This window comes from Pipra filicauda, unplaced genomic scaffold (genome assembly GCF_003945595.2).
Source record: "Pipra filicauda isolate LSUMZ 115617 unplaced genomic scaffold, ASM394559v2 scaffold65_size3143899_pilon, whole genome shotgun sequence".
In the NCBI taxonomy this organism is placed as follows: Eukaryota; Metazoa; Chordata; class Aves; order Passeriformes; family Pipridae; genus Pipra; species Pipra filicauda.
Genome location: NW_024104820.1, coordinates 833604 through 860157, shown reverse-complemented (window position 1 = coordinate 860157; position 26554 = coordinate 833604). Strand labels below are relative to the sequence as shown.

General features: G+C 36.0%; 1 protein-coding gene across 1 annotated transcript in view; it reads left to right on the top strand.

Moving 5' to 3' along the window:
- Positions 1–26554, top strand: part of PLXDC2 (plexin domain containing 2) — a 257174-nt gene that overhangs the window by 183581 nt on the left and 47039 nt on the right. The window contains exons 5-9 of the mRNA XM_027720564.2: positions 1452–1574; positions 4528–4646; positions 12778–12877; positions 22928–23023; positions 23940–24021. Of these exons, the coding sequence (XP_027576365.1) occupies positions 1452–1574; positions 4528–4646; positions 12778–12877; positions 22928–23023; positions 23940–24021 (520 nt within the window). The remainder of the gene's footprint in view (positions 1–1451; positions 1575–4527; positions 4647–12777; positions 12878–22927; positions 23024–23939; positions 24022–26554) is intronic.

Below are 26554 nucleotides of genomic sequence, written 5' to 3'. Positions count from 1 at the left end.
GGAGTAGAAGGATGGCTAAAGCACTCCATAAAATTATTGTTTGTCGTGCACTCAGAGATTTCCTGTGTCATATCAAATGTCTGTCATCTCACAGTGGTTAAGATGGAGATACCATTATTAAGAAAGTGAGGTTGCACATTAATAGTTTTTAGATAGCATCTCTTAACAGGAGATTTGATCAGGTTTGTATTTAGTTCTGGAATTTCAGAATTATATTTTAGGGATAGATTTGCATGCTCCTACATAGTATGTTGCATTGCCATAATACTTAATGTGAGAAGAAAGGACTTCTTGGGTTTGACAGTGGAAGGAGTCGTGGAGGAAGAAAGACTCTCAATACGAAATGAAGATGGAAAAAGAAACACAAACCAGTGCAAATACTGTTGCAGTGAATAGTATCATTTGCCAGTAAAAAAATAAATATCTTTGAGATGTCTTTCAAATAAAATTTTTCATATTAGAAAATATTCTAATATTCTTCTTGTTGAGCTGTTTGCTGTTGGAATATACTTCATTGACTCAACAGAAGGAGAAAAAGCAAACATTTCATCATAAGGCACCATCTGGTAAACACTTTAGGAGGAGAGGTAATATCAAACCTTAGTTTTGAAGCTCTGCCTGTAGTCAAATCAAGTTAAAAGCAAAGGCTAAAACAAACATAAACAACATTTGTAGACCATCTACTGTTTAAAATTGAAGAGGTTTCCTGCCATTAAAAGACACAAATTTTTACTTTGAAAAAAAACTGCAGGATTACTGTATTCACCGTAGATGACTGTTCTTCTTTCAAATGAAGGTCTCCAATTCCAAACCACCAGAGGTTTTTGATGGAAGAAGCTCACTATTAATCTGCAGACTATGGTTGATTCAAGAGCGAATAGGATAAACTAGTGCGACCTGACACTGCAGAGAATGTAGTAGAAATGTTACTTGGCTTATAATCCTGAAATAGTCCTGTCTGTTCCACTCTTCATCTAAATTTTAGATGAAATAGTCTCTCACTCAGTGTCTCTAGAAATATGAACAAGGGTTAGAATACCTTTTGAAGAGGTCACAAATTACAAAAGCAGAACAAACAAGATTTTTGGAAAGGATAGAAGAAACCACTATGGAATATGCCTGCTGGTAAATGGCTCATTTTCACAATGCCACATAGTTGCATATTTTCCTTAACTGGAGTTATTCTTCCTTGAGTTTTCTTTGGTTTTGTTTCTATATGAGAACTTCCTTCTTGAACTACTTGTTCCACTGTTCATTTTGAATCTTGTTCTTCTTGCAGCCATGACAGATGTTTTCCTGACATTTTAGCTCTTATTTAATTCACTATAAAATTTTGGGATTAATTTCTCTCAGATGACCCTCTAATGCTCTGGCAATGCCTAACTCAATCTGCCATTCTATATATCTTTCCAGAATTTACTGAAATGGTCTCAATTTTTTTTTTATTGTAGGTTTCATATATACTGGAGAAGTTGTACATCGAATGCTAACAGCTACCCAATATATTGCACCCTTAATGGCAAATTTTGACCCCAGTGTATCAAGAAATTCAACAGTCAGATACTTTGATAATGGTATGTAGCAGTTCTTCATAAATGAATGTGTCTGTATCCCTTGGCTCTTCTTATTTTCTTAACTATTTTTGATAGAAACACTGAAGATTTTTTAAAATTATTTTTGTTCTTTTTTTTTAACTCCCAAGCTGTATAAAGGATGTAACTAGACATACATAAACAGTTCTTAATTTAGAAAGCAGTTAAAGAGTCATGAATGCTTTTTCCTTATCAAACAGATATCTTCTGGAGGTTGAAGTGCATCAACTCAAACTAGCAATGCATTTTATCAGCTTTAAAAGGAAAAAATCTGTCTTGTATAAAAGTGTAAGTTCCTGCTATTTCAAAATATATATATATAGAGAGAGAGAGAGAGAGTAAATACCATTTACCCACTACCTAAAATGAAAATAGCATTTGTGGAATGCAACAGCAAGAATACACGGAAGCAGGGCAGGCATAAGGTTAATAAACCTGTCAATGACTAAGTGCATGGAGTCCCAGGATTGGAATCCAGGACATTCATCTACACCATGAATTCTCAACAGTTCCTTGTAAAAAAGATTGAAAGAGTAAAAGGCTAACTGCAGTGTTATACTTGAAACTCTGTGAGATATTTCAAAGGCCTTGAATGTGTGGATATTTTTCTCTTGAATTCAGTTATAATCGATATTTCAGAAACGTAATCCATGTGGTTAAAAGGCATCTGGTGCCTTACTTCAGGCCTTTAGTGATCAACTACAGTGGCAGTGCCTGTCTATTCTGAATTTAAAACTTAGACAGTTTAGTATCATGACTTAATATCATCAGATCCATGATTTTTAAATCTTCCTGGATACGCATGGATTAATCTGTATGTTTATTTATAGTGAATTCAAGCATAAATTTACAGCATGTTCAAAACATATTGTATTTCCAGCCAGGTGTGTTACTTTTTGTTTTTTAGAACAGTGATCAATATGTATTGTATAACTTTTGTACCTAGTCATAACCTTTTCACAATCTAGTCATTGCAGCATGTTTGTTAAAAACCCAATAAAATACTTACATGAGAAAATCCTACACTTTACATGAAGAATTTCAAAGAGAAAAAATATAATTTTGATTTCATAAATAATTTAACATTATAGTCTGAGATTTTTCATCTTTTCTTAAAGAATCTGAGGATTCTGGGGAAGACATTGCTAATTCTCATTGTATTCCAGACTTCCAATCTTCATACGAGGTGAATCAAGCTGTAACACATGGCTTTCATGACAAGGTTAAACAGTTCTTTGAGATTTTGGATCCCACTTCACGTGTAAGGCATGATCTTTTGAACTCCATGTGCTTTAGGACAAAGAATTGGCTATCTTACCACATATAAAAAGGAACTGAGCAGATTGTATCTTCAGCACCTTATTTCTTACTTCCATGTTTTCTCCCCATGAATAAGTGTGCTGCTTTACAGCAGCATCTGTAGTAGGCAAGCACAAAGCATGGGGTCCATCAAGGTCTCGCTGACAGAGCTTACTGCAAGGAGTTTAGGCACACACAAATCTTCCTAAAAGCCCTGGGAATGAGATGACAGTTTTGGTGGCAGATGATTTTCATTTTTGGGTAGGGGTCTGAGATGCACATAGATCTGAAGTACTCAGAGACCAACCATAAGAAATTCTGGCTGGTTTTATTCCAATAATTTTATAATTAATAATTATATATTAAAATGTAAATATTATAATATTATTATATAATACATATATTTTTAAAAGTCAACCTACCTTTAAATGAAATTTAATACAATCATAAATAAATATTCAGAAAACAGTTAATGAGTGTGGTCACAAAGCAAAAAATGCACTGTGTGCACAATTAATGAGTATGTACTACATCTATGAAAGACATAAAAGACAATAATGTGCTGGACTTAGTGCAGTGTGTACCCAAACTTTCTATGCTCGTAGTTTCATGACTTCACCTGCCAAGATGTGTTCATGAGATTTACATCACAGAAGATTTGTGACAAAAGATGTTTCAAGGATATATCAAAAATATTTTGAGCATGATGGGTACATACTGAGCCATCATGAACACTCCAGGAAGAAAGGAAGTTAAAGTGTGAATCAAAGCACATGACTCCATTAATGCCGAAGAGAGAAGTTGTTGAGGAAACCGTATAAAGACAAAAATATTGGTTTTCATAAACAGAGTTTTGGTGATAAGTGTCTTTCAGTCAAGCTGCTTGAAAATAACCTTCAACATCTATAAAACATGCTCACAGGGTATGCAAGTTGCTTGAGGTACATTTTTGCTGTGGTAAGTGGATATTCAGCTAGTGAACTCCCATGAATATTAACAAGCCTCTTGCAACTAAATCTCTGCATACCAGACTCAATATTTACCCTATGCATGAATTCTTAGTGAGTTTGATTTAAACTGCATTTCTTTAATGTAAAGACCTAACATTTTTCAACTTGCAGAACCTCAGCAAGGACTTGCACCATGCAGAAAAAAGTTAAAGCTATTTAATTAATGCATAGTTAATGGAAGAATTCAAATTCCTCAAATAAGAACTTTTACTAAGCAGGTGATGCTATTAGCACTTCACATTTCAAAGTCATCTGGGTTTATGTATATGGTGCAAAAAAACCCCTGCAGGGAAGTGGTAATGGCAGCACACCTGAACTCTGAGTGCTGGATCCTACCTTTAGTGATTGTTGATTCCAGACACGTTACTTGACCACTCCTGCTTTAGCAGTAGTCGAGGTGCTTATGTGTGGCACTGTGGTGTCTACATGTAAGAGGATTTCAGTTGCAACTTGAGTTTTTAATATCTTTGGCATTTCAAGGTGTGGAGCTGAAAGTTGATAAAAAGAGGCTAGTCACTGTTCTTGTTTCAAGTAACTGAAGTTAAGTACTTTTTCTACAGTCAGTTAATGTATTTCTTACATTTTTTCTTCCCTTTGCCTCTCTACCCCCGCTCTGGGGTTCACAGGCACAGCACTAGTTGTCCAGTGGGACCATGTACATCTGCAGGATAATTACAACCTGGGCAGTTTCACTTTTCAGGCCACCCTTCTCAATGATGGGCGTATCATTTTCGGCTACAAAGAAGTAAGTCGAGTCTAAAAATTATCATTTAAGTGGACAAATTATACCTGCCAGGATTTTCCCTGTTGGGGAAGGGGGAAGGTATTTTTTTTCTGTGGGGGGAAGGTATTTGAAAGATCAGCTATAAGATCATTTCATTATATTGTTCGTAAGATCACTATTTTGCTGAAAATAATGTTTTATTGTAAAAATGTTGTTCATATGATGGACTTAAAAACCATCAACATGACTCAAATGTGTTACTCCTGGATTTCAACTGGACTTTTCTGGGTGGTTGTAAGTGTTGAGTGTTTAGTAAATTCTTGGGGTTTTAAGTAAATTCCTCTTGGGTTTTAAAAGGTAGGGTATAATTTGCTCAATTAATTCACCCAATTTTGATCTATTTGAAAATACTCTAAATCAATGGTTAGTATTAAAAGGTCACCTTTTTACTGCAGCTGTCATTTCTAGCAACTCACATATTTCAAAGTTCATATATTTCAAATGAGAAATAACTGGTTTGTATCACTAGATCTTTGAGGTTTTCCATCTGTTTGGTGATAAAACTGCTTAGATTGAGGCCATTTGGTTTGGCTTTATAGCACTAATATGTTGTATTGGATGGCTTCTTCTGCATTCTCTAGGTGTTTCAGAATTCCAGTTGTTGCTTTAGGTGATTTTCTTTTCTTTCTAGAGTTCTGGAGTCTGTAGCCTAGTTGAATTTTGGTACTTTTGCCAGGAAATGTTGGAGCAGATGATCGTTGAAGTCCCCTTTCAGCCTGGTATTCTATGATTCAATGCTTCTGTGATTCATGCAAATGAGAATCAGAAAGCAGACAAGCTCAAATCTCTAGGGTCAAAGAAGAATTTCTTTCTTTCTTTCTTTCTTTCTTTCTTTCTTTCTTTCTTTCTTTCTTTCTTTCTTTCTTTCTTTCTTTCTTTCTTTCTTTCTTTCTTTCTTTCTTTCCTTCTTTCTTTCTTTCTTTCTCTCTTTCTTTCTTTCTTTCTTTCTTTCTTTCTTTCTTTCTTTCTTTCTTTCTTTCTTTTCCTTCTTTCTTTCTCATTAGTTTGGTTTGGTTTGGTTTTTGGTTTGGTTTTGTTAGTTTAATCTCAGTTTGGCATGCAAACTGTGACTTTCTCTTCAAGATGTAAGTCTCTGTTATACTCCTTGTGGTAAAAGAAATGTAATCAGTGATATAACTCATTGTCCAGCCTTGGAGAAATCTGTTTTCTTTTCTCTCTGTGATGTATTGTAACCATGTACCTTTAATGTAGCAGAAATAATAACACTCCTATCCCTTTCACTAGAAAGTTAGAGGGGATCTGGGTTAGTCTACTAGCAGCAGTCATATATCTTCACCTCGCAGCCATATTTTTGCACCTTGCAAACAGAATGCTCAATCTTTTTTGTAGAAGCAAGAAACTTCTGGTATGCCCACATACCTGGCTATCCTTTTCTTATAAAAGACATGCTGATGCAAGGTCTGCTTAGATTCTTTTCCTGAATTTTAGGTACAGGCTAGAGTCTTCATCTATGAAAATGCAGTTTCTTTGCATTTTGAATCCAACTTCATGTAAACTTTACTCTACATAGTACTATAGAGCTTATGCTTGATCAAAGAATCGTGGACTAAAGCTTCATTTATCTCCTGTTATTGAAATCTTTTCAAAGAAAGGCAAAAACTTCTAAAGATTGCTGAAAATTTCCTACCTTCAAGACCCAGAGAGATGGGGAGGGACAGTACTTCCATTTGTAATTTTAAGATAATTTTGTCAAGAACTGTATATGCATTCAGACATTAAAATGGTGACATTTTCAGGAGTCTACTATTCTCTGCCCTCTCTGTTACTCTCCAACCCTGTGCAAAATGAATTTAATGTCAGTGGTACTAGTTACTGCTCTAAACTGAAAGTACCTTGCATTCATTTTGCATAAAGGTAATTGATGATGCAGAGTGTCAGGCAGTGGAAAACTTTATTCATTTAGGAAGAAGGAACAAATGGACCACCTCCTTTATAACAAGTGGTTCCCTAGAATCGCATGCAAGTGTGTCATTTAATCTGTGGATAAACAATTTCTGTGCTACAATGGCACAGGCTGCTTGCTCTCATTACGGTACTGGAAGTTTCCTCCAAAACCACAGTGCTTTTGTGGGGAGGAGCTATGAATGTCCTTTTTGTTAATTTTGAGACAGAAAACTGGAATTTACTAATCAAATAATATTCTTTTTTCCTACTGCTGAATTTTTTAACTCATCCCCTTGTCGTGAGTTATTCTTGTCCTGAATGGAATTATTAAACATCACTTTAGAGCTATTGCATATAGCTAAGGAAAGAGACTTTTTAAAATTATAATAGTAACACACTAATGATCTGTAAATCTTTTGACAAAAGATTTTTGTAAAATTTTAGAAAGTTAAATATAGTGTATACCATTAGAAATTGCTTGGGGAATAGATTAGGAGGCTGAGACTTCCAGAAGACTGCTTTCTTTATTTACAGCTTTTACTCCATTACAACGACCTCAGCTTTTCTCCTAAATGAGGAAAATGAAATAAAATTGCCAATCACTGATCAGACACAAGTTGTCTGAAAAGAACAAACAAGACACTTACAAATTTAAACTTGATTTTAGTCTTGATACATCTGGCTAGGAACTTATTTACTTTCCAGTGCAGAATCCATTGCTTTCTGAGGAAGTCCTTCCTTCTGGAACCATTTCTCTTGCTGGTGAGTCATGTTGTCATTAAGTCCAGTAGGATTACTTGTGTAAGTGCTCACTAGCACGACTAAAAGTTGCACAAGAAGATTTCTACTGTCTTTTTGGTGCCATTTTATTTTAGCATCACAGTCCATCAGAAATGACAATGATGTATGGCAAATCTGCAAGGTCTTCAAGGCATTGTCATTGAAATCTCCAAGCTGAAGCACCATGTAAGAAATGTAGCAGACAGGTTGCCAGTAACTTTATAAAGCATCCCATAGGGTCTCTACACTAGTGACACATTTATCTTGAAGAATCTACCTTTAAAATAACTGTTTATACATTTAAGGGAGGTACAAGTAGGGACTTTTATGTCTAAAGCACTTTGGGTAAATTTTACCTTCTATTTTTTATTTTTTCGAACCATTTGAGATTCCCTTTTTCACATCCTTGCTGCTCCCAAACAAGGTTTGCTACCTCATAAACCTGTTGACCACCAAGACAAGATCTCAGCTGAGGTTTGCTGAGTATGAAAGCTATTCTGCCCAATTTTCTGCATTCTGTTGTTTTCCCAGTAGGAGGCAACATGAAGTTCACAATTGTTATCCAAAATCTAGAACAGATTTTGAAAAAATAAACATTTAGAAAAGGAGCTGAATCATCAGGATAGAGAAATATGGAGACATCAGAATATCTTTCGGAAGTGTTAAATGTTAGGAGAAGGAGCTGTATAGTCAAGTTTTCAAAATGTGAAAACAATTTGAAATATAACAAGGTCCTATAGCAAGCAAAATATTTATTTATTTAGCAATTTACTTTGTTTACAGTGCACATACCTTCAATTTTAAATATCACTTTGCTTATGCTGACTGTTAGAATTCTGGCAAAGGGCCAATATGTCAGGAAACAGCTAACAAGAAAATTTTATTGATGCACCTCTACTACATATGAAATACATTACAGTGCAAACTAGCCAACAGAACACAGTAATAAAGAAAAATTTCTGTGAAGGCATATTTGTTAGGAATTAGTAGTGAATACTCATTTCTTATGTTCCAAATTTCACTCAAGTTCAATTCTCAAGAGTTTTGCTTCTAAGTGAACAAAATAACTGTTCTGTATAGTCTTTTCCCATTGATGCTTAGAGCTAATGTTCCTTAGTGTATCATTTTGTTTCTTTTTCTATCAATGATTAATACAGGAAAAAATAGGCAAAGGTACCACAGACCTTGTTAATCATTTAGGGTATTTTTCTTAATTTCAGTAGCCTGAAGGCTTTCTTTGTTCATTTAAATAATAATGACTCTCTGTTTATGTGGTCATCCGGAAACCATTATTAAAGTTGAAATGCTTGTTCAAATTCCCAATATAAGAAGTCTGAAAAAAATTCTAAAAGAAACTTGTAGTATAATTTCTTTCTCTTGTGAAAGGGAGACAGAATTGAATGAAACTGGTAAAGTGCTAGCACTTAAATAAAATTTATGCTCCTGCTATGTGTGGTGAAAATACACTGTTTTCAGAAACAAGACTACAAACTTTGTTATTGTTGCCTGAAAACTAACAGAAATTTTAAAAAAAAAATAAAATACAAAACAAAAAAAAAAAACCCAAACATCTTCCTGATGGATGTTCTGCTTATGTTATACGTGCCTGGCATTTCTTTGCCTCTTTTATTGTTATCAAAAATATGAACATGCAAACAGGATCTTTGATTTTTGAGGTAGTCATTTTATGCAATTTTAAACTCGTGAGTACGTTTCATGTAGTTTAGCCTGTAGAGTAATTAACAGCTATTCAGGAAACTGTCAGTGAAAACACTATATAGGCACTATTATTTTGTTCCTCATTATTATTTTGCAACATACTCTGTCTTTGGTCTTTTACTCAGTTTTGAAGTGAGGCAGTAATTGCACCCTGCTTACCATCTCCTTCAGAATAAGGTTAGAGGCCATGATTTTCTTCCTTTTTGAAGGATGAGATTCTGGCATGACCTCAAAGTTGAAAAGAATTACTGGTCCCAGTGATAGATAGAATTCAGAATGAATTCTAAATACCTTTCTCCCCATTGTCGAAGTATATAATTCAAAATGTGGATGTTAATGGCCTCAGTGCTAGTGTGCATTTATTCATAAACTAGTGACTTGTACAACACAAAAAATCATATTTTCTGTGGTAGAGCTAACATACACTTTGGAATTATTCTAGCTAAAAAGTATTCTCTGAAGGTAATGCCATAAAATCATTGCCACCCATTAGCAATCACTTGCACATTCTTAACTTACTGTTCAGCTATTTCACATGTTGGCCTGTTATGACATATCTTGCCATTCAGGTGAAGAATTCAGAACAGGAGCTATCTGCTTGCTACCAATGTTTTGCTCTAATTTTCAGCAAATTATTTTAATATTTACTACAAGTCTTCTGTCAAAAGGGCATGTTTCCTAATAGGCCGGTGTGTGGCAAAAGCCCATTTTATCTTGACATCTCATGTAAAGATTTCACCTGTAATATGGCACTCAATAAACTCATTACAAATTTCTTTTTCCCACCTTAAAAAATAGATATATGTTTTTGCAAATGCAGGTTTAATGACACTAATTTTTCAGGAGAATAAGAGTGTTCCTGAATCATGGTTTCCCTTCTAGTTTGACTGCATTTCTGTCTGTGTGACTGTTTGACACAGGCTGCCCTTCAGTTTGAAGTTGGCTAAACAAATTTGATTTTTTTTTTAAGCTTACACAAGCACTTGCTCCTAAACCCTGTTTCTAAAACATATATCTAAACTTCTTTTATTAGACTGGACACTACTATAACTTCCCTATTTGTTTTAGAAAATTATTCCACAAGTTCCTTACTCTCACTAGAATGCCCAGTAGAAGAGTGTGGACATCTTCAGGGATTTTGGAAAAATCTACTGAGTTATTTCTGCTAGGGATTTTTCTAATTTCTCCTGAACCAAGTTGAAATGAAACTAAATTTATTTTAAAAAATCCAAACCAAAACAAACTCACTTGTGGCATTAGTACTGCAAGAATCTATTACTCCTTCCTAGGAGGGGTGAAAAAAAAAAAAGAGGAAAAATTAGTTTGCTGTTTTCATAATTTTTGAGGGAAGTTGTTCAATAATTCACAAATTCATAACAAACATGTGAAAAGGCACTAGACTTAAAATAAAGGAGTCTTATTCAAGGAGATCTGAGTGCAACTTCCTCTGATTTACACTTACCCACACAAATTAGTATGATTCTTTTCATGCATCAGACACAATTTGTGCCTTGAGCTGCCAATTTTGCCAGTATATTTTGTCACACATACTCATAATGCTGATTCCAACTAAATTCTCTGTCCTTTCTTCATCTGTTGTTCCCTCCCTAACTTGGAAAAGAAACAGTCCTTGCATCTTTCTTAAACAGTGCTTTTCCTAACTTAATTTTCAATAATTTCTCTAGAGTATCCTTAAAATTCTTTAAGACAGTTTCTTTGACAGCTAATGTAAGCTTTTCTTAGTATTCTGCAACTATGAATAATTCCCTTATTTTGTTTATATTTACATTCTGGAGAAAATTTATAGACTTATTTCTGATCTTAGTGAGTCTTTTATTTTGAAGAATTTGAAAATATGATTTCCAGCCTTCTTCTGTCGTATTCTCCAATAACTGCATCAGAGCTAAGTTGATATAAGCCAAATTTAAATTGATGCATTACTAGTATTTCCAAACCACTTCTGTTTTTCATGTTGATTTAAGAATGTCTCATGACTTTTTTATACCACAGCAGATCATGGATGCAAGAACTCCTAAAAAAACAGTCGCTAAATTAAGTTAAAGAAATGAAAACTTATTACAATGTTAAATTCAGCAGAACCTACTTTTTGTGTTAGTATTCTTAAATTCAGCTTTTACTAAACAGTTATCAGTGTAATCAGGAAAAAACATAACTAACTGGTATTTTCCAAGGAGAACAACTGCTGATGTTTCATTCAAGTACCAGAAGTCATGACATTAATTGACATGTAGACAGAACTGAATCTTCATTCACTGGAAAAAAGTAACCAGACTTTTAGTTTGGCACTTTTCTCCTATGTGAAAAGTACTGGCCGACAGTATAATTTTGATAGTTTTACAGAGGTTAAGTCAGAGAAGGCTATCAGATTAGCTAAACTAACACCTTGGTTCTCATTTTCTTACACTTAATCCAATTCCATCTGTCTTCAGCTTAGTAATTTCTGGTTAAATGAAGACCAGCTTTGAAATATCCAACTGTGATCTGAAAGCAGCAATGGGTAGAGAATCATAATATTCTTGGTTGTTTATCCCAGTGGTTAATTATATTCAGTTATAAAAGCGTGTAGCTTATTCTACTCTGAAGGTACCTGCCTGAAGTTTCCAACTTCTGGTAATATCCTTCTGTCCTAGAATAAAAAGAAGACCCTGAGTAATTTCTCCCTGTGGTAGTACTGGTTTATGATATCTAGCCAGATTTCCATTATCCCTTTGTTGTTATCAAAAAGATAGACCAAATAAAAGCCAAACAGATAGACCTCTTTAATCCTCCTGTTAATGTCATTTGAGAACTGAAGATTACAACATATTTTTATGACACTTTTAATCTTCCTTCTCTTAATTTCTTTTTAAGAAGTGTATCCTCTCAAAATCTGTGTAATGTATCAGCAGTGATCTAATGTTCAGGTACAAGTAAAATGACCACTCCACTCTCAGGCTATATTTCACTGTTTGTATAACCAAATATCGTATCAATTAAGTTTTCTTTCTATGATATCCCTTCTGACTGGAATTGTTCATCCAATACAATACTGAGGTTCCTTCCAGAACTGCTTCTTTCTAGACCATAGTCCCCAATCCTCTACCTCGTGCTCTTTTTTGTCTGAGTTACATCTTTGCAATTTTTGCAATGTCTAACATTGCTAATTGATCCAGGCATTTCATTAATTTTACTCTGCTAGTGCCATCTGGAGAACTGCTAGGCATGAAATTTATGTCTCCTTCTCAGTCTTTGATAGAACTTTTGAATACTAGGTCTGATATCTGGAGAAGCAAGATATGCTGGTTTTGTGTTCAATAGTAGACAAGAGGGTATTGCCTTCTTCTCCCTGAGTGTTACTAGCATATCATGATACTTTTTCTTCAACTGAGGGAAATAAATTGCTCACAATTACTACCTTTTTCTGCTTTGTCATTAACGATTGTTTTACCTGTGTTAATGTGAATATTGTTGCATAAGAAGCAAAGGAAAATACATTAAAATTCAAATTAAAACCAGTAATTTCTATCTTCAGTAAATTCTTGGTCATATTATGCTATGTTGTATAAAATATTTTATTTAGGATTTGCAATTTACACTGACTAAATGTTCATTTTGTCAGTGTTGTTATTTTTAGCCAGAGCTTTTTTAGTTCAATATTTCATATATATCTTCCTGTCTTGTCTTCCAGATTCCTGTCGCTGTAACACAGATAAGTTCAACAAACCACCCAGTGAAAGTGGGACTTTCAGATGCGTTTGTGGTTGTGCACAGGATCCAGCAAATTCCCAGTATGTAGAATTGTAATGGTGCTAATGGTTTGGAGGCTTAGAAATTACTATAAGCTAATTTTATCAAGGATGATTAGCTGCACAACAAATCACTTAGCTAATTTCAGCTTGTTAATTCAAGTGTAATTTTATTTGCTTGATAATTCCCAGTATGGCTTTTTCTGTCATTGTTTCTTTTGAACTGATAAATTAAGTAAATAAAACTAAATGGCCAGTCAAATAATGTCAGATTAAACTGTCAACCAGCACAATTTGGTATTCCATAAGATACTTTATTTGGAATAGGTCTCCTTATTCATAGAGAAGAAGAATCACCCTGTTCAAAAAACCCATCTGTATCTAAAAATATCCAGGCTGGAAGTTCTTGATACTTTATATACATTTTAGTGAGAGGAAAGAAGAGGAAATGTAGTTATTAGATAGCATCTTGGGCTCACATAGTCATGGCAACAGTATTGCAGGTGACATTTGATTTTCCCTGTCTGTCATTATAGTTTATATGGCTTGACTGAAAATGAATAGCAGGACATCAAGTGTGATTTCTTCAATGCTTTGTTTTAACACAGTGTATACAGAACCCTTTGAGTTTGTTTAGCCATTAGAGAATACGTTCATTTTTCGAGTCTGCTGGTTTTATTTACATATTTGGAAAAAAATTACTAAGTTCAGTTTTTAGTGATCCTCTAATAGCAGGGTGTAGATGGAAGCAGCTGTGCTTGAACTAGCCTCCTAGGAGGCACCCTGTGGTGCAGACAAAACTCACAGACTGACCTGATCCAGCCCATCTTTAAGACAGACTGCAGATGAGGCTGACAATGAAGTTAAAAGTGCCATTGCCTCTCAGCTTATCCTATATCTTTATCACATAAACATATAAACAGTCTTTAACATGAGGGAGATTAAATCCTATATGTCTGGTCATCGGGAATATGGAAAATTTCAGTACCATCTGTTACTTGTTATGAGCTCAGAGTAGTGTAAATGAGGTTGGCACGCTCAGATTTCACTTAAGAGGTCAGAAATTTGTAATTGTGATGTGCCTATGGTTGGATGGATTGGTTTTGAGTGTTTAAGAACAAATTAATCTAGGCAATCGAATTCAGTAATGTGAGTGATGTTTGCAAGGGAATGATCTGAATATTTCTGAATCTTCAGCTTGTAAGAGCTCAAAAAATGGATTCAGGTGGAAACTAGGTTGATTGACTTATGCAAATGGTTTATGAGAACAGTCACAGAGAAATTCTATGTAAGAGATGCAAGCAGCGTGCAGATCTTTTGACATTAGGCCTCCATAACCAAACAACACTAAAAAAATCTTTTTTTTAGATTTACATATTTTGTATGGAAAACATATGGTATATGTGAGTCTTTATTCTAGTTTGAATGTTTCTTTCTGTAGCAATATTTTAGACACGCACCTTGTTTCACTGGCACTAAATAATGTTGGTTTTCATGAATGCAGAATTACTTACTAGTCTTCTGGTGTTGGTATTTTTGTAATTTTTTTTCTCACATGACACTTTCTGCCAAGTGAAATGAGAATATAGTGTGGGTAAGGAGTATAAAACATGCCACTGCTATAATTGTTTTGATAGCATTATTCATGTGTTACTGTTTGCAATGCAATGCTTTTCCCCCTAACTACCTCTAGCTTGCACTTCTGTGGATGGTGGTAATTCATGATTACTTTTGCTAGTTTGCAGTTTACACAAGAGCTAATATTAATCATGGGAACCCTCCTTTTACAGTAGATTTTCCTGAAGGCCAGTTGTGTTTTCCACGAAACAGGTTAATATTGATAGGTGTGGGCAATATAATAACACCTTGACAGAACTGGTAAATAATGTTGGTCCATAGAAAGCCAGTATCAAATGCCCTTAAAATATGCACATTCTTGAATTCTCGTTTTTCAGACGTGTCAAATCAACTATGGCTAGTCAATTACTGAAAAAGTGATATGATGGAATTTTTATTTTACTTTATTTGTTAGCTCCTTAAGGCAATGGAAAAATATAAATTGCTGTCTGTACCAAAAGAAGGCAAAGTATAGCTAGCTGCTCTAGGTTATCACTTTTGCAAAGATTTTGCCATCAAAAGAACCCAGTCTCCCTTTATGTTCATGGCTAGTTATTAAAAAAAAAACAACAAAAAACCAAAAAAAACCACCATCACATCCCCCAAACTCTACTGTTTCATGTTCGACCTTTGTCATTTGTATATTTGTTGTTTTTGTATATATTGTGCATTTGAAAAGGAAAGAGACAGTAAGTGCAACATAAGCCAATTTGAACAAAAATATCCTCTCAGTTTTCAAAGATGCTGAATGTCTTTGGTGCAGTCTGTATGCTCAGCATACCAAAATTTCAGTATAACAGTCCTAGTTTTATTGAAGTACTTTCAGAAGATTTAGAACTATTTATCAGACTTTTTTTCAGAGGTACTGTCCAAAACATTGGTAATAACTTTTTTAATTCTTCTGAAAGGTGGGTTCAAAAGCCAGACAAACCCCTTTCGTTCTAAGGAGAGGTAACCTTGCTTTTTGATCAGCCATTTCATTTCAAAAGTGCATTTTAATGAGTGCTGAAAAGTATCCTCTTGAAGAGTCAAGACCAAAAAGGAAGGATTTTCTGAACTTTTTAAAATGGAGGACCTTGAGCATTTTATACCTATTTTTGTTAATATAGTCCTATATAAAGGCTTTGCAGTAATACCCCTTTCATCTGCCCCTAGAAGAATACAGGCACCTACACTTTTGTACTTTATCTTTTAAAAGTCAGAACATAGAGACAGGAGGTTTTTGGCAGGTGATTTTCTTCCTCTTTTCTTTTTGATACTTTTCCTTGATCTGCTACTACTTCTTGCATATAGACAATGTCTTTACTTTCAAGCCTATATGTGGTACTACTATATTGTTGCAGATTGGCCATTATTTTATCTTTTAGATCTAGATCTAGATCTAGATTTGCCTGTATATATTCTAGAGGTGTTTTGGAGTGAATGGTAATGTGTGAAGGGAAGTAAATTTCTGTTTGACAGCAAGGTTAACCTGAAAAGCCCTAAATTCTGAAATTTAAATGACAGCAAAAATGGCAAAGTAAGTATATTAATTAATTTCAGAGGAAAAATTTCTTATTTTTCCAGGTAATTCAGTTGAAATCAGCCAGGCTCTGGACCTCTACTTCTGATTTGTAAGATAAGTTAGAGGGACCACCTTGATTTCTTCTTCAGACAGGTTGAACACTTGTACACTATTTTTCCTTTTGTAACAAAGACACCAAGAATATTTCTTGGATGTTTTCCAGTTAGACAACACATGATTGATGATGAAAAAGCTGGGAGATAGCTTTATGTGTTCCTCCAGCAAGTCTTCTCTCTATTTTTCAACATCTTCACTGCTTCAGGAGCCTTGTCCCTTTCCCATTGCAACCGCCTTCTCTTCCCTGTTCCCTTTTATTTCTTGTTTATTTCTCATCCATCACTGCCATTCTGTTCTTGGTCCTTCTTTCAGTTGCCTGTGGAGTTCTTTTCTCTCTCTTCTGCAGACTCCCAAGATCTCTCTCTAATTTCATGACCATCTTTCCCCCCTTCCATTTTTCTTTTTCTTCAGGGTTACTACGTTTCTGTCCTTTGTTTCAGTGCTCTCTCCCCTATTTTCTTTCAATTAGCTTTTAGTTGGGCAAGAAGAAGAAATAAAAAAGCATTTGCTGCAACCCACTTTTGTATTTTAGAAATAAAAAAACCCACCAGTGAGCCTTCCCAGATTGTGCTTTGTTTTCCACAAAACCGTGAAACACACTGGTAAAATGAGTGCCCGATGCAGAGGATCTACACAGTCTCGCACTTAGAGATAATGGCTAGTAGTTTTTTCTCCACAGTGAGACATACTTCTCTGTGATCTTGGCCTATACCGTATTGGATACAGCTTTTTTAGGAAATCCATACCTTGACAACTCAACATTTAATCACACTGAAATTATTCGACAACACTGTGTACAGAAACAAAATTGTAGCTATGTGTTATTAATATTCCAGTTTTGGTGCAATTAGTGTCACTCAATGTGTAGTGTACCTCAAGCATGCAATTAAGTGACAACTCTGCATATTATAACTATTTGCTGAAGATGTCTCTCCAGTTTGTTTACAGCAGTGAAGCCTCTGAAAGAACCTTGGCATTACCTTCCTGTAGGGTAAAAGATGACTAGCTTATGTTTTGATGTCTATTGTATAAACTTGTAGCACCACTTGGGAAATCGCAGTCTAATTTGCTGCTGACTTACTGGCAAAGTTGTCATTTATCCCTGTGTGAAGTGGGCCTCATAGTTATTGGTCTAAATTCCCAGTGTTTATTCATCCTTTCCACTAGAGTAACTAACCCCACAGAGCACCAACTCCTCCAGCCCTGCGTGCTTGTCTGCTGGTACAAAAGAGCTGCTGGATTCCTTGCACTAGGTGTGCGATTTAGGAGCGGTGGAGGAAAGAGGTGGACATGCTGCTGACCATCGGCAACATGATAGTGATCAAAGTTTAAAATATTCTCATAAGCCACCACAGACCAGTCTCAGAGTGAGGCAGTTTGGTGCATAGTGGGTTAAGGAAGTCATCATGGCTGGGCTTCGCGAATGAAGATTTGGGAAGGCTCTATCCACATTTGCTACAGGCACGCTGGTGGCTTATGAGGCCAATACGTGACAGACAAATCCGATTGCAAAAGGCACAGCAGAAAGACTCCTTAGATGGTGTATTCTGCAAGACACGGTTCTTTCTGCGTTGCCTTTTTTCCTCGAGGGTGATCCTGCGTGTGTTCTCGAAGGAGACAGCTGCGTTATAGATGGTGTGTCTCCAGGCCTCCCGATTGGAGGCCAGAGTAGACCAGTTATGGTGATCAATATGACCAAGGCTGAGATGTTGTTTCAGGGAGTCCTTGTATCTTTTCTTCGGGGCTCCTCTCATGCGGCAGCCAGTGACAAGTTCACCGTAAAGCAAGATCTTAGGGAAGCGGAGAGATAGACAACAGATTAGCAAAGGCATATAGTGCTTTTGGAAAACTCCACAAAAGAGTGTGGCGTAACAAACACTTGAAGAAAAGCACCAAGATCAGTGTTTACAGAGCCATAGTGCTGTCTACTCTCTTGTATGGCTCCGAATCATGGGTCATCTACCACCACCACCTGCGTCTCTTAGAACGCTTCCATCAACGCTGCCTCCGCACAATCCTCAACATCCACTGGTCAGACTATGTGACCAACACATCTGTTCTAGAGCAAGCAGCAGTCACAAGTATTGAGGCCATGTTGATGAGAACACAGCTGCGTTGGGCAGGTCATGTCTCCAGGATGAAGGGTTAAGGAAGTAAAGCAAAGTTTTCACACCTAGGTCCTGTACTAAGAGCTACTCAGCTGGCATTAGGAATTAAGGTAAATCTGAAAGGACATGGAGAGTTTCAAAGTAAATGATTTTTGGTAGACACGGAGCATTGGGACAGTATGTTGTTTTCTACATTGTTTATAAAGAAGTTGTTTTCAGAACCGACTTCACTGGTTTGCTTGTTCACAGATCATATGTCTTTGACCTGTGGCTTCCAAGTTTGAAAGGATTTTTTTTAAGAGAATGATAAAACTAGTACAACTAGGGGATCTGAATTTTTATCTAAATTCAGATATGTATAATAGTCAATGACCAAGAGCAATCATGGTGGTGTTTGGATTACAGGCATGTCTGGTCTCAGTGTCAGCACCTCAAGAATTAGCTAGTTAATATTCATAGAATCATAGAATAAACGGGTTTGGAAAAGACCTCCGAGATCATCAAGTCCAACCCTTTAACTTTAGCAATACAAAGCTGTTAAAAATAAATCAGAATGTCATTCCGATTCCCCTGTCTTTTGTGGTGAAGGCAATCAGACATACCAGGCTGGCAAAATATATATTTGCCTGAAGGTTTTATTCGGTCAGTGATGTTAAACAAGATTGCTGCCAAGCAAAGTCCGTGGCTGTATAGCACAGCAGCTGTGCCCCACCCCTCTCTATGCCTTATATTTTTCACAAACTGCTTGCAGGTCGCTGGATATGTTTCATAAATTGCTTACTTCAAATTGGCTTCTAGATAATCAAATACACCCTCTTACCATTTGTGTTTTCTCTATCAGCAAAACTTAAAAGTGAAAGTGCAGTTGTGCAAATACATATGGCCTTGTTTAGCAGTTTTTTCTGTATCTATGGCCAATCCCAATTCCCTAGAAATCTTTCAAGCAAAGGTTTTTATTTGTACGAACATATAATTTAAAAACTCAGAATGACTTCTCCAGTATTTTCACATTCCACTGTATTGCAGGTTTTAGCTGAGGAATGGTGTATGAGGAAAAGTGATATGTAATAGAAAAGATACTGAGAGATTATGCATCTGTCAGACATATATTTAGAATGTTTTTTTATGAGCTACTGAGCCTTCAGACATCTTAAGAAATCACTGGTGCTCTCCTGGTACTGATCCATCTCCAGAGCGCTCTCCATATTTAGTACATTTAGTCAATTCTGGCAGTTCTCTTTTACCGAATACTTATATGGCATCATTTAGTTTAATCCTACTGTGATAAAATCACATAGAAGTATTTTGTCACACCAGAATCTTGCACATTTATAATTTACCAATCCATTGTCTAATCCCTTGAAAGGATTCTTTCAGCTGGCCTTCTGACCCACCACGTTATCTCTCTAGGTCACTGAGGAATGTTCTTACCTCAAGTAGCTGCTGTTTTCTTCAGATTTTTCTGCTGGGACTGTACCTTTGGCCTTGTGTTCAAAGATAGCACATGTACGTCACAGAAACAAAACAAAGAACAGTTTAAATCATGCTATAAAAATTAAACCAACTATAAAAAAAAAGAGAATCTGTTATTGAAAAATATGAGTTATTCAGTTAAAATGGTGTTTTTGAGAAACTCAGACATAGAAATGTAAAATGTTTTCTTGACTGGGAGAAAAATACTTATTTTCTGTCACTCAGAACTGGGACTGGTACTTCAAAAGTATAAACGCATGCAAAAAGTCCTTTTCCTTTCCTCCCTTCCCTGCCAGACCTTATGTAACTCCTCTTTTCAGCAAAATACCTGTATATGATGCTTAAATATTTATCTATTACTGCATCAAATAGTTTCACTATTTCTTGTCATGTTAAGGTGTATCCTGAGCTACATGGGCTCATAAGCTCTTTGTGATTCTCCACTTGTGGAGTTTTTTTGTGAAAGAGCTAAATAGACAGCATAAGACAAGGGAAAAAGGTTCCACCTGAGTTATAGGCAATGTGTGTCCTGGGTTGCAGCAGGAGTGTGTGAGGAGGTTGAGTGGAAAGCATCAGGGGAGAGTATTCATTTTTCTGTTTATACTGTTGAGTTTAGCTTTTTAACCCAGTTTTGTTAAGGGGATACAGGTTCAGAGTTCTAAATAGGAAAAGTGCATTTTGAGGATCTAAGCATGGTATGTATAAGTCAAACTTTCAAAAGAATCTAGACCTGCATGTTTTTACAGCCTGACCATGCCGATAAATTCAAATGCTTGTGTTTCCAACAACCTGCCTGCAAATATATACAAAGCCGTTAGAAGGTGACTATGCAAACACCTCTCTGTGCTTAGGTTTCTTACAGTAGATGGATGCCTCATATGCAAACTCACCACTTATGGTTGACACAGTCGTCTTTCTGAAGAAAAAAATCAGACTTGGGTCTGTCAGGCAGTGGGATTTAATGGGAGCAAGAGTCATGCTGAAATATGCATGATTAGAATTATTATTTTTGATAATGCACTTAATTCTCTTAAAAGTAGTGTTTTTCAAAAATTTCATGTACTGGGTGAGGTAGAAGTACCTATGCCCTGAGTCACTGATTCTTACCGAATTTTTTGAAAGGTAGATTCCTGGTTTATTCCTCATTTATTGCAAGCCCTGTGAGGAGTCTATTAGGAAAGCTTCAGCATTAACAGGATTATAGCATACCAGTCTGTATCACTACTGATGAGAGGACCATTCCAAGTTCTGCTGACCTCCCTCACCACAGTCAAAGTTGCTGGCAAAGGACCCTGGTTTCACTATTCCAGAGTTAAAAGAGCTTCTGCTCCTGGGACAACTAGTCAAACAGAGACTGATGTGAATGAAGAAGATGTGGTTTAGACTATTTCTTCCGAATTTTTTATCTGTACAGTTGGTAACCATGATTCAGGTTTGGAACTGAAAGTTACATGTGGCTCTAGTCCAAAAAGTATCTAATATTCTTCATAAAAATAACTTGGATTTGTACTCAAATGCCAAAAATTGATGATAAGAATAGTCACTGGCCTTTAATTGGGATCTTGATGAATGAAACAAACTTTGTCAAAACCTACAAACTTGTGGACTATCCATGGATTCCCACATCTGGAACTTGTGGGGGCTCATCTGGGATGAGATGGAGTTCAACTGAAGTGTCAGCATCCACCATTTGAACTTATGTATCCATTTGCTTATTTTTTTGGACAGAAGGATAAAGATATTTGTGGAAACAAATTACATCCTTCAGCATTGGCAGGAGTTCATTTCAAAGACAGTTTTCTGATCCCTCTGATCTCGCAGGTGCTTTTATGGGACTGACCATCCTGTGAGCATAAACCTCTTGTAGCTGGCAAGAGATTTTCCTACCCCAGCACATGATGAGCTTTGTCTTGAAAACTCTTTCTGTCTGGTGAGTTTGACGGACATGGCTAAGGCATTTATTGGGGGAAACTTTGGCACATGCTCATATCTGTCTTTTAACTAGTCAGAATGACTTTGTAGGTCAAACATAAAACTAGCTCAATTATAGGTTAATTTCATACTGAAAGAGAAATCTGCTATCAGGAGGGGTGAAGTCATAGCAAAGCTTCCAATAAATTGCAATAGGAAGTGCTTGGCACAGGTGCTGATTTGAGGTAAACATGAAATATTATTGTCTGGAAGCCAGACACTGCCCACCTGTGCCTGAGAGCTAATCTACCCAGGACTGGCAACACAGAAGACCACCTAAGATTGAGCTTATGGCTGTCTACAAGTCATTTTTCTTCTGTTGCATGTAGACTCAGCCCAGCCATTGACCAGAGTACCCCGTTAATCCTTTGTATGTCACCCTTTATTCTTCTGTGGGATGATTCCATGGGGTCAGCAATTGCAATTAGTTTAGCAGGCCTTCAAAAAGAACATAAATATGAAACGAGCACATCAGAAAATTGTAATTTTCTGTGTCAGACTGGTGGTATAGGCTGGATTTTTAATTTGCAAATATAGAAGATCACCCATCTACATTGCAACTGTGCACATAAAATCTAGGATATTCAAAATACGTTATAGGATATTGATCTGGGAAATAGCATGTGATTTTTTTCATGCTTATCTTGTGCTTGGGTCTTACAGTCACCTGTGAGTTCAAAGCTCATAAGAACAGTGCATCGACTATATTGAATTTCTTCTTTGCGAAACTCAGGTGCAGTCAGCTTGTGTAAAGATTATGCATAACATTGACTGTTTAGGAAGGCTTGTCTTGTCTTCTTTAAAACAATGTTATAATATGAAAAATATTCTGGTACATTTAGATGTGAGCCAACTTGTAGCTAACAAATTTGATTAAGCAATGAATTTCAGTTTTGTTTGCACATCTTGGCAAGAACTGACAAAGTGAGCATATAAAATATTTCTCTCAAGCTTGTAAGCTGAGAAATGTCTTAGCAAGCATCTGAAATACACCCTAAAATGTCTATTCTCTAGAATTTTTGCCTAAATCAATCACTAAGATGCTTGAGAGCACACTCAGCATTTTCATAATTCTTTGCCAGGAATAGGTACTTATTCTGACAGCTTTGAGGGTTTCTGAAGTGAAAAATTCTCTATCTTTGCATGTTCTTTCATGGTGTCTAAAGTTAAAAATATAATCTTGGAGAAAATTGGTGCCCTGTGTGCCCCTAAGGAACAGTGTGCAATCATTACACCCACTATTTTTCACCATCTAAGAGTGCAAAATAGTAGAATATGATTTTTTTTTTTCTTTCCTGGTAGATGTCCGAAGAAGAACAATTTATGAATACCACAGGGTGGAGCTACAGATGTCAAAGATTACCAATCTCTCAGCTGTTGAAATGATACCTCTTCCAAGTAAGTAAAGCATAACAAGCAGGAGTCAGATCTAGGAAGCACCTCCCTCTCCCTCCCAGCAACACAAACACAATTTTAAATATTTTGTTTTATCTGTGGATTTGGATTCATGAACAGATTCATTTATCCTCTCTCAGATTCCCATATGGATTATGCATTTATAAAGTACATCCTCATTTATCTCAAGTTAGTTTATAGGTATGTAGCTCCCAGTAGATTCTGAATGAAATTTGTGCCAAATCATTTTTTCAGAAGAATGATTATATTGCCTTTAAATTTGTTTCCTCAAGACAAAAAAAAAAAAAAAGAACAATTTTCATGCTTGCAAGGAAAACATAAATTCTTCTGTGCACTGTACATCACATCACAAATTAATATCCCCAAACATATTTTGCAGTTCATCTCTCTCTTTTGTCCAAGGTAAAACTACATTGGTTAGAAATCTCTGAATTTAAAATGCCAGCTGTACTACTGTAAAAACAATAAAAAAGATCTATTTTTCTTACTTTTTAATCCAATTATAGTTCTTGCACACTTTTCCGCTACTCTTATCTGCTTATGTCTGAATGTAAGTAATACCAAGGAATGTTGGAACCAGGGAAAAAAAGAGATTTAAGGAAATTCTTAATATTGAGCAAAAAAAAATTAAAAAATAACAATGAAGGTGAATGAACAGATGTGGAAGTGGTAATAAATTTACAAATGGAATACAAATGGAATCCTACAGATAAAATGTACTTTTGTGCATGCAGTTGTGCAATGCATTGTAATAGGCTGGGTTCAGGGTCTTATTTTGGACATGGGAGAACCTGTTGAGTCCCTAAATATATATTATCAGAAGATATATTCTTCTTTTTTGGTGTGAATTATTTGTGATACTAATATAATAATTTGTGTTTGTTTATCTACATCCCAGCTTGTCTCCAGTTTACCAGCTGTGGTCCCTGTGTCACTGCCCAGATTGGTTTCAACTGCAGCTGGTGCAGTAAACTCCAAAGGTAAAGAAAAGGGGGTTTTTTTGTCGGGTTTTTTTTGCCTTGGCTATGCAGCTGGGCTCAAAGGATATCCAAAAGCATCACCTATAGGTTATTCAGCATAAAGAGTTTTTATATTTGGTTCTTTTATATATAAGCATTCACATGAACACAAACCTCAGTTGCAATCACTAGCAACATATCATTGTCCCATTTCACTTCAGCAATTAGGCAAGAATAATCAAAAAAGTTGTTTGGGGAGTTAAGCCCTTGTTCCTATTTCTTTAGTCATACTTTAAGATCCCTATGAAGGAGAACAAGAAGAAGAAATCATAACAAAATTCATATTTTCTCCCTATATCCCTGGCTTCATCAAAAATATTTTAACCACATGGAGATGCAGGGTGTTATATAACTATGAAGACTTACTTTTCAACAGTAGGGAGAACAGCACACCCAAAGAGTCAGAGTATTTTTAGTTTTACCCTGTCATTATACTTAGAGGGGACTTTGGGTCTCCTCAGCCTCTCACTGCCACATTAATGAGGACAGTCAAGTCCATGGCAGGAGCGCTTTAGACTGTGAAGCAGCTGGAGCACAGCTGGCAAAATGGAAACTCTGCAGCTGTAGCTTCCCAAAAAGTTCTTCACCCACTGACTTTCACTGACCTTCATAACAAGAATTTAACAGCTGTTCTCTGAAACAAAATGCAATATCGTGGTTATTTATTGTTGTTGTGTTTTTCAACCCTAGTGATTATGTTTAGAAATGTTATGTATAAAATGGATGCAAAATGAAATGACAAAAGGCTGTTAACATTCTAAAATAGTGCAATAATTTGACACCATGTTGAAAAACTGATAAATAGCTGATGAACATGGCACAGAATTAGGAAATTGGGGTCACTTTTATGATGTCTTCTTAAGCTTCAACTCCTGTAGTAAGTCACTTGAAAACTAACTCTGTACCCCATTTATCTTGCAAAAAACATTTTAGTGGAGTTAGAGCTAAGTGAAATCATGTAACAGAAGACATCAAATCAAATATCTTCAAGAGAAAGAATACCTTTAGAAAACTGTTCCAGGCAAGTATGAGCAGTTGATGATTGCTTTAGCTGATTCCTTGCTTTCAGCATTGCTTGATTTTCCTTCCATCAACAGATGTTGTAGCACTGAGTTTCTGTTGGCTTTGGTTTGAGCAAGGCCTGTTGTTTTGTGGCCAGTGTTCTTATTTCTGTTTGGATAAACTCAATTATATTGTAAAGTTCTGACTCCTATGAAGAACAGGAAAACCTTGAGATCTTTTGTGGTTTTCTGTATTTTCTGAAGAACTGAGTTTCCTGAGTTCTGGAATTACTGGAAAATTTGTTTCACTCGCTGAGGCATAAATTCACTGTGGAGAACTAAGACAGTTTTATCCTTCACCTTTAGCAGGAGCAATACCAGGCATGTGGTCACACTGTGTTTCCTTCCACTTATTTCCATGAATTTGTGGCTACCCCCCTCACAACTGGCAAGGTGTAATTTACTACTGAAAAAATATACAGTCTGAACACATCTATTCAAACAAATTTTTAATTAAGAAAATCTTACTTTTTGTTTTGCCTCTGAAGATCATACTGTGATCAAAAGATGAAACTACTGTGAGGTAGTCATGCACTGTTTCCAAAAACCAGCTGGCTTCATGCTGCAGCATGGTTGTGTCTTTCATGATTTGCAACAGATAGACTGAACAGTTTTATTGCTATTAATTAGCCCATTACTGACAGTAGTGAGACTGTCACTTCATACAGTTTGTCTTTGAACATTGTTTGACTACCAGCAAAAGCAGGAACTCGAGAGGATTCCTTAAAAAAAGGATGGATCCAGAATAGCAAACTAAGAATATGCCTCTGTATGGGAATTTCAGTAGTTTTAAAACAGTCATACCATCCAATTTGCATCTCTTAAGATGAACAATACTCAGTCAGTTTTTAGCAAATGGAGAATGGTGTGTAGAGTCAGAAAATAGTTCAGAATAGAAAGATCCTCTAAAAGTCATCTAGACTAACCTCCCACGCAAAGCAGAGCCAACTGTGAGATCAGAGTGCTTTGTTCATGACTTTGTTCATCTGGGACTTGACCACTGAGGCTGTGGTCCAGTCCCCAGTACTTCTTAACCTTATACAAGATTTTACGCCTTATTTTTTAACTTGTTATTTCCTCCAGAACCATGCCTTTGATGATGATGTCTGCCTCAGGCCTCATTACCTTTTTTGGCCACTTTCCTCCAACTTCTGAAATGAGCAGTTTATTTTAACTATTTCAGCTCTAGAGACAAACAGATCTAAAATACTAAGTGGTTACATATTTTGTGAAAAGAGGCAACCTGCTCTCCAAAATGTGAAGACTGAACATTTATTTAGTTACATTTGCAGGATTGTTGTGACGAGGACTCGTTCCTTTCTCAGCTTTGAAAATTTTCTGCTCCCTTCTAGCTCTGGATACTCTCTCTTGTCTTCTAGTCTAGTACTTCTCTTTTTTTAACTTGCTGTTTTTCAGTGTGTCTATTCATTTTA